Raw genomic sequence first — 9,726 nt, forward strand, 5'->3', positions numbered from 1 at the left:
AATTGATTAAAAAGCTGTAGTTAATCGATTATTCTTTCTGTGTTAATCGATTAAACTGGGGGTTTTCAACATTATAAGTTGTTTGCGAAAAGCGAATACTTTGACCGCTACACCTATTCAACCCCCCTTCTAGGTGTTTAGCCACTAATACCTAACATTGTTTAGCTAAGTGGTTGAGCTTGGTTACGGGTAGTCACCATGTTTTAGGTAAGCCACAGACGGCGCCAAGTTCTTTGATGTGTGAAGGGGATGGTCGATATCGGATGTCAGGTAAAATAGAGGGATCAGAAGCCTTGGTCGGAATATCGTCTGGACTCACCGGGGGAGGCACCTAAAAATGTTCTCTGATGATCAAGTCAGTAAAGATTTTTAGAAAATGAATGAGAGTAAATAAGAGAGAACTTAGAGAAAATGACAATAAGTGTAGCAATAAATGAGGGAATAAGAATTAACTATACTCCCTGTGTGGGGCTCCTTATTTATAGAGTCTGGAGGTCGTTGACATGGTACCCGACTATTGGTTAGAACCTAGAGGATACAACGAGATATTTTGGGTTGTCCTTACTCTGTTTGTAGGTCTGTGTCTGTCAAATTGTCAGGGGACATGTAGGATGTGCAGGCGGCGTGGCAGATGGAATGTCAGTCAATATTTATAAGGTGTTTTAGGCGCATTAATGACGGAGTCAGAGGCATTAAAGTGATGTCATAAACATTAATGGGGTGCCACATGCATTAAAGACTTGCCATGAGCGGGTGAATGATGGTAAGTCTAGACATATATGTATACCCGGGAGTGGCTAGGAACCATTTGGATTTATTCGGGATGAAACACCTACTATTTCTAAAAATATGTTCTCAAATAATAATTTCTTCATTAGAATAATATTCATAAGTTAAACAAACTATAGTTAATAATAAAAGGAGATAAAAAAAACCATGTACCATGCATATTCACTTGGACATGTCCATTGAAATAAAAACATATTCATTTGAAAATGGCAGAGTTTAATAAAAGAATATTTGTTAACTTTTTCCTGATTTCTTTTAGTTTTTAAAAGGTAAAGGATATGTTTTTGTGGATATTATTATTAGTTTTTTACTAGGTGATATAATGGAGTGATGTATCATAATAAGAGTGGGTAAGTAAAAGAAAATAGATTTTATAAATTCTTAACATGATTCAAGAGGCTTAAGGTATTCTAGAAAGAACCGGCATGTGGAGACAAATTCTTATTTTAATACTTGGAATGAAAGATAAAAGTGTCATATAATTATATTTAAAGGATAAAAGTGTTATACCTTTCTATTTTTTTTTCATGTTGTTCTGTGATGTAATTATCTCCCCTACTATCCTAACTTCCACTAAATTTAGAATAATAATAGATAATTTAGTGTTGAGTATCTACATAAATTCTTTAGAATAATAATAGATAATTTATTGTTGAGTATCTACATAAATTCTACTTGGAGGTGGCAAATGAAATTTGATCTGGTGTATTTCTTTTGTTGGGTAGTAGAAAGAATTTGTACAAAAACAAAACACATGATGTAGCATTCATTGATAATTGAATACTAGGCACTAAGGTAGGCATGAGCTATATCTATCTAGTGTGACATTGAGACAAGGCAAAGATCTTGACAGTGGGTTTGGTTACTGATCTCAGCAAAGTGTACTATGAAGGGGAGATACATATATACTAGAAGAATCGTTATTGTCAATATAAATATTTATACATAATTAATATATTATTTATTATTAATTTGAATTACTTTTTAAAAAGTATAATAATAATAATAAAATTAGTTGTGTATAATGGATTGACAGTGTATAAATTTTTTACACTGTCAAATGTTTACATAGTTTTCTCAAATACTATGCGCCAAAGTAAAAGGGATCTCACTATCCCAACTCACAATCTAATATATATATTTTTATTTTTAAGGTGTTGATAAATTTGTTGGATGATTGTATAAATTATTTTTCTTATTTTATAATGCAAAATTGAAGACCTTTGGTAATGCTCATAGTCTCAACATCAAAGATATAATATCTACTTAGATAGTCATATTATTTGAAAATCAAAACTTAAAGTATGTCTTGTTTCCTTATCCTTTATAGAGAAAAAAACATATTTTATTGAAATTGGCATGTTGATAAAATTGATTGACTTTTATACTTAATTTGCATATAAAACGGTTTTTTATTCTTTAATCTTAACCTTCTATTATCTATAAAATAAAACCTCATTGTCATGTTATCATTGACAAATGTCACCATTTCCTTAGCTTTTTTCCCTCCAAAATACCCACATATTCTTATAATGAACTCTCACACTATATTTTCTTTTACTATCTTAATATAAATATATGTGAGAATAGATTGTCCAAATAAGAGTCTATTTTCGTCAAATTAATTTTTAATCTCTCTACTCATATTTCATTCCAATTTATTTCTTAATTTTCTTCTCTATTCTTATTTCAATTTATTTCTTAATATTCTCTTCTTTTGAAACTTACAAGCTACTTCTCCTACATTTTTTTTCATATTTATTAGATAGATCTAATCTCTTCTATCGTCAAACGAGTTATAATTTTATAGTTTTTTTATTTTTATTTTTTTCATTATTTCATCATTCATGAATTGATACAATGAGATGTTCACTGGTAGATATAATTTAATTTCATTTTTCACCAATCAAAGAGATAAAAGCTTTAAAAGAAAAAGAACTAATATAATTTTGAACATATTTGGATTCTCACAACTATCACCAGGGTTTATCCACACATACTAAAGTTCTAGATCTAATCCAAAACATGTATTTTTCAAATAGATGAGAGTTTTAGTGTTGAATCCATTTTCATCATCACGTATCCTAGTAAGTCATTTTTTGTTATGACTTTCCTCTATATTGTTTGGAAGTTTCAAATTATTTAATTTTCATATTATGTATATTCGATTTCGTATAATGCAAAATTCAGTGTTCTTATTTTGTTATTAATTTTGTCTGATTTGTTTATTTGTAATGATTAATAATGATGTTACAAATATATGGTTGAAGTTGTGTTCTTCTTTTCAAGGTGTGAAAGAACTTCGTCAATTTATCATCTTTAATTGCAATGCATCCTTCACTTCTTGGGTTGATTTTGGGTTTGATATTTTTTATGTTTGATTTGTTTCTACTTTTAAATTTTACTCTTCTTTTCTGGGAAGGGCATGTGAATAATAAAGTGATGAATATTTTGTTTATTTGTAAAGCTTAATAATGATGCTACAAATATATGGTCGAAGTTGTCTTTCTCTTTTCAATTATTCATAGGATGAGTTATGGTATTACAATTAATAAGGAAATTTGTTGATATTCTACCTCGCTTAAAAATAATAGACAAGGAATTTATTTCAAAATAATCATTTTTAATACTAATTATTTAAAAAGATCTTAAAATGTTTTCAATTAATATTATTTAATTATTTTTAAAACTGAACTAGTGGGAAGTCAATCTTATTAAAACATTCTCAATTAATATCATCTAATCATTTTTTTAAATTTTATAACGCCAAATAGGATATGTAGTAATTGCATTTAAATAGTAGATCTTAAAACATTCTTAATTAATATTATTTAATCATTTTTAATACTTAAATAGAATGAGTTATGATATTACAATTAATAAGGAAAAAATCTATTGATATTCTACATTGCTTAAAAATAGTAGACAATGAATTTAGTTCAAAATAATCATTTGTAATACTAATTATTCAAATAGATCTTAAAAAAATTTCAATTATATTATTTACTTATTTTTAAAACTGAAATAGTAGGAACTTAGTCTTATTAAAACATTCTCAATTAATATCATTTAATCATTTTTTAAATTTTAAAACGCTAAATATGGTATGTAGTAATTGCACATTTAAATAGTAGATCTTAAAATGTTCTCAATTAATATCATTTAATTATTTTTTTAAACTTAAATAGGAGGAGTCTATTGTTATTATTAATAGAATGAGTTATGATATTACCATTAATATGAAAATTTGTTGATATTCTGTTTCACTTAAAAAATAATAGACAATAAATTTATTTCAAAATAATCATTTTTAATACTAATTATTTAAAAATATCTTCAAACATTTTCAATTAATATTATTTAATTATTTTTAAAAATTAGTAGGAATTCAATCTTATTGAAATATTCTCGTCAATCATTTTTTAAATTTTAAAACGCTAATTATTATATGTAGTAATTGCACATTTAAATAGTAGATCTTAAAACGTTCTCAATTAAGATCATTTAATCATCTTTTAAAACTTAAATAGGAGGAATCTATTGTTACTATTAATAGAATGAGTTATGATATTACAATTAATAAGGAAATTTATTTATATTCTATTTCACTCAAAAAGTAATAGACAATGAATTTATTTCAAAATAATTATTTTTAATACTAATTATTTAAAAATATCTGAAAATGTTTTCAATTAATATTATTTAATTATTTTTAAAAATGAAATAGTAGGAATTCAATCTTATTAAAACATTCTCGATTAATATCATCTAATCATTTTTTAAATTTTAAAATGCTAAATATGATATGTAGTAATTGCACATTTAAATAGTAGATCTTAAAACGTTCTGAATTAATATCATTTAATAATTTTTTAAAACTTAAATAGAAGGTATCCATTGTTACTATTAACAGAATGAGTTATGATATTACAACTAATAAGGAAATCTGTGATATTCTACCTGCTTAAAAAAGAAAAGACAGTGAATTTATTTCAAAATAATCCTTTTTAATACTAATTATTTAAATAGATCTTAAAATGTTCACAATTGATATTATTTAATTATTTTTAAAACTAAATTAGTAAGAATTCATTCTTATTAAAACATTATCAATTAAAATCATTTAATCATTTTTAAATTTTAAAACATTAAATAGAATATGTAGAAATTACACATTTAAATAGTAGATCTTAAAACGTTCTCAATTAATATTATTTAATTATTTAAATAGTAGGAAGTTGTTGATATTATTAATAGAATAAGCTATGATATTACAATTAATAAAGAAATCTTTTGATATTCTATCTCACTTAAAAAATAATAGACAATGAAATTATTTCAAAATAATCATTTTTAATACTAATTAATTAAATACTTAAAACGTTCTCGATTAATATTATTTAATTATTTGTACAACTTAAATAGTAAGAATTCAATCTTATTATAATATTCTCACTAAATATCATCTAATTATTTTCTAAAATTTTAAAATGCTAAATGGAGTATGTAGGAATTACGCATTTAAATAGTAAATGTTAAAAATTTCTCAATTAATAGTATTTAATCATTTTTTTTAAAACTTAAATTGTAGAAATCCATTGTTATTATTAATAGAATGAGCTATGATATTACCATTAATAAAGAAATTTGTTGATATTCAATTTGTAATACGAATGAATGGGTAACATTTATGTTCTTAATCATTCGAAACACATGTAATATGTACATTTTTAACTATGTAGTAAAAAAATATTCTCGGTGCAAATGCTAATGTAATTTGCTAGTTAAGGGATAAAGAAACCTATTTAATATTGCATATCTTCATTTACTTTTTAAATTTTGTGTGCTGAAATGGTTCATATTCAGTGGCACCAAACACCATTGGATCATAATTTTATTTATTCGATACTATATAATAAAATAATGATTTCAATAATAACTATTTTAGTAATTGTTATAAAATAAGAAATGATAATACATATTTAAATGTTTCTGTAAGATATTAAAATTAAGAAAAATGATATTCCCATACTCTTTTTATCGTATAATAAGAGGTGTAAGAGGGATACAAAAAATATATAAAGAATAGAAGAAATTGATGATACAGTGTGAAGGGGAGAATAAAATAGTAAAAAAATAAAACTAAACAAGCAGGCTTATAGTTATAGCTTTTATAGCACACTGTGAACTATTTATCCCACTTAATTAGGAATCCATGAAAGCCTATGGGACACAACATGGTCCTAAGCAGATAAGCCTATGTGTCCCTAGCTACTTAAAGTCTAATAACTACTTTTGTAATAAACGAAGTAACTTTAGCTTTTGAAAAAAATCAATTTTCCACCTTCAGAAAATTAGCTGGAGAGCATTTTTTTCACCTCCACACTTCATAGTTAGTATAGAGAATGTTCTTATATTTCAAAAGGGTACGTCCATCAAAAATGTTTCTTTACTTTTGAATTGTGAATGTTGTAAATATATATGTAGCTTTTTCCAATATAATTGTGTGTTGTTATGTTAGGTAAATAACTGGCATGCGAGATCTTAAAAGCTGCATGTTTTGTCTACTGAAGAAGCACTTTAGAATCTGGTATGAAATCAAGAGCTTCTAGCCTTGTATTTAAAGTGTAACTTCTTTAAGGGGTAATTTCTTTTTTAAATAAATCCAAAGTTTAATGGTAAAAGATGTGACTTATTTAAGCTGATTCTATCCCTTAAAATCATGATTTTTTAAAACTATTATTATAATTATAATGTTTTTACCATAATTTTAAAAAATAAGGAAAAGTATGATGGATGTGGCTACAATTATATTTTAATATAGTCCTGAAAACCATTAGAATCGCAATATTACCATTACATTTTAAACATCACATATAATACTAACTATTTACATGCCAAGTTGCAAAGGGATAACAACATCAATAATATTAGTGATACTATTTGTGTCCCTCTCTATGTTTAAAAAATATGAATGGTAAAAATACTTAAATTCAATTCATGTTTCATTAGTCATATTTTTTCCAAAATTGTTTGCAATTTAATTGCCATACAATTATAACATAACCACATTTTAAACTCAAATATACTAAAGTATATACCATATTGCTTACAGGGTAGTATACCCTCCAATACTGAAGATATAAGCTTATAACAAACAACATGAAAAATATAAGAATGTGATAATTTTATCCTTTAAATCTAATTGTATAATACTTTTACCTTTTAATGTGAGTACAAAATCATAACTTATAGGATTATTTTCCATTGCTTGCATATCATTTGTAAACAGAAGATTGTGTATGAAATAGAAAACTAGAGAGTTTCACTTACAATTGTCTCTAATGATTGGTTATTAATTTCTAGTGATTATCAATCAAATCAAACCAAATTTGCTTGAAAACTTTGATAATGAGGTGATGATACTCATCTGAATTAAGAGAAAGGTAACAAGCTAAAAGATCTTCCAAATCCTTTGAACCCCTTATGTTGTTGTGCACTATCATCTCCATCATTGACTCTCTGAAATCTCTCTCTGGATTGAATGATGACTTCACTATTGCAAAGCTATTTGAAAGGCTTCTCCGGCTGCCGGCCGCCGCTGTTGATGACACACTTTTCCGGCTTCTAATTCTTGGTGAATTAATCCTAAGCCTCAATCTCCTACTACCACCACTACCACTAGAATTATTCCTCATTTCTTTCATTAGTGCAATATCTTCCTTCACAATTTTAACTTTAAGAAGAGACCCTTTAAGGGACTTGGATTCAGTGAATCTAGTTTCCCCTTTAACATTGTGTTCTTGATCTTTATGTGTCACCATTCTACTCCTTGGTTTGGTTTCTTTGTTGTTGTTGTTGTTGTTCTTTGCATCATCACTAAGCAAGTCATTGAATTTTGTAGTACTTGGCTTGGTTACAATGGGTGGAAGCACAAGCTCAGAAAATGGATCATCACAATCTCCTCCTAGCTTATCATCTTTTCTTGCTATAGAGTTGTTGTCCACATCTATAATGATATCATTATTGGTGTTGTTGTTGGAGAGTAGAACTTTGCAGCCACAAGAAGAGTTGTTGTTTGATAATGAAACCCTATCATGAAATGACAATGATTCTGTTGCAAGAAGAACATTGTCAGTTCTGAACTCTGGATTATACAACTCTAACTCAAGTGGAGATAATGATGATGAATAAGAAATCTTAGCTAAAGAAGTTTTTGAAGCTCTTCTCTTGGCTCTTTGCTTGATTGATTTTCTCAGCGGTTCATGGAAATTAGTGGTGGTTAAGTCTTTTTCTGTTTTTGGTGAAGTGTTGAGTATATCATCACTTGTGTCATGGCTATAGTTAAGGTTAAGGTTAAGGTCTCTTGTAAAGTGGTATGACTTTCTAGGAATATTGTATTGGTGTTGTTGTTTTGGTTTTGATGAATGCTTGGTTGATGAGGTTGGTGTTGAAGAAGAATGTTTTTTCTTTCTAGATTGAGATGTTGTTGTTGTTGAGATTTGTTTTCTTGATCTTCCCATGTCTTTGAGCTTATAGAACCAAGCATTAGGCATCATATATGATAACTTGAACCTATAATTGTTGCCCATGTTAATGTTCCTCTAACTCTAAAGAAGTTGTGTGTGTGTGTGATTTCTAGTTTTTTGTAAAATGTGTGAGGAGGGTTGATGATGAGACAAGAGATAACTCCATCAATGTTTATATGATTTGGTTGGCACTCTTGGTTTTATTTTCCCATACTTGGTTTTGATTTGTGAGATAAATAGGGAAGAGTGTGTGATGGAATGGAGATCAGCTGTCCCATTTTTTATGTCTTATTGTGTCTTAAACCAATTGAAAGTTGACACCTATATAAAAATAAAAATAAAATATAATAACAATTTTATAATATTTGGTAGTATATGGTTGGTTTGGGATATAGGAACATAAATTTTTTAGACAAATAATCATGGTTAGGGTGTTTTTGGAATTGGTGGTAGGGGAAGTGGGGACCACACTCAGAAGAAAAGGTATTGACAACTTGCCACAAAGGAAAATGAATGGACGCTGAGGTGGTGAGTGACCTTGTTGGATGATATTAATTACCAAGTAATACTTCTAATGCATCATCTATTTTTTCACTTTTTAGGTTAGAACCCAAATTAAAGGTTAAAATAAGATTTTGGGTATAATAGTTTTTTTTTATAAACTCTTGATATCTAATTTTTAGATGTGTTACTTACAGGGTGAGCTTTGGAATGATTGAAAAGAAAATGATAAAGAGTTTGTTAGTGATTTTTAGATGTGTTACGTATAGGGTGAGCACATTTTATGTAGAGAGTAAAGTATCTCCTAATGTAAGGAGATAAGTTATTATCTTCAGCCACTAAAATCATGACATGTGTCATATTTCATTATTTTCTAAAAGTAAACAAAATAATACATATGTCATACTTTTACTAACGGAAAGAGATAAGTTATCTCATGATATGAGAATATACTTTATTATCTTGTATGTATCAAAAAGTGTGTCATTTTTTGTGCAATTTGTTGCGATTAAATAAAAAAATTTATTTTAATCAAAGATTAATAACTAAACATTTTTCTTACTAATCATAGTAAATAATACATGGAGTAATAACTTTTATAGTACGGTCAATGTTGTATGGACGGAACAATCCGACCTATCCAACCTTAGACCACAAAGGGAACAATTTCATATAGGTTAGAAAACTGTCGAGTTAGTTAGACACCTTTAAACCACTAAAAACTCAGTTGAACCGCTTTAACTTGAGTGGTTGAATCTATCATTTTGCTCACATAAAATAACCACAAAAGAGCATACATGTTAAAATCAATGTGAAACCTTATATAGTTTCAACCTTATCAATCATTAACTTAGAATTCATATGTATTTTTAATTATATAATATATGATATTGTCTGGTTTGACTTA

At 27.2% G+C, this 9,726-nt stretch overlaps 2 protein-coding genes across 2 annotated transcripts in view; one reads left to right on the forward strand and one right to left on the reverse strand.

Annotated features, from left to right (window-relative positions):
- LOC109359290 overlaps positions 1-6,487 on the forward strand; it is a 32,558-nt gene extending 26,071 nt beyond the window's left edge. Inside the window, exon 4 of the transcript XR_002109060.1 lies at positions 6,311-6,487. The gene's annotated coding sequence lies outside the window, so the exon portion shown is untranslated. The remainder of the gene's footprint in view (positions 1-6,310) is intronic.
- LOC109359570 (transcription repressor OFP1-like) lies at positions 7,062-8,493 on the reverse strand. Its single transcript, XM_019604273.1, has one exon. It carries the CDS (start codon positions 8,379-8,381, stop codon positions 7,152-7,154), a length of 1,230 nt encoding a protein of 409 aa, XP_019459818.1. The 5' UTR covers positions 8,382-8,493; the 3' UTR covers positions 7,062-7,151.

This window comes from Lupinus angustifolius, chromosome LG11 (assembly GCF_001865875.1).
Source record: "Lupinus angustifolius cultivar Tanjil chromosome LG11, LupAngTanjil_v1.0, whole genome shotgun sequence".
Taxonomy (NCBI): domain Eukaryota; kingdom Viridiplantae; phylum Streptophyta; class Magnoliopsida; order Fabales; family Fabaceae; genus Lupinus; species Lupinus angustifolius.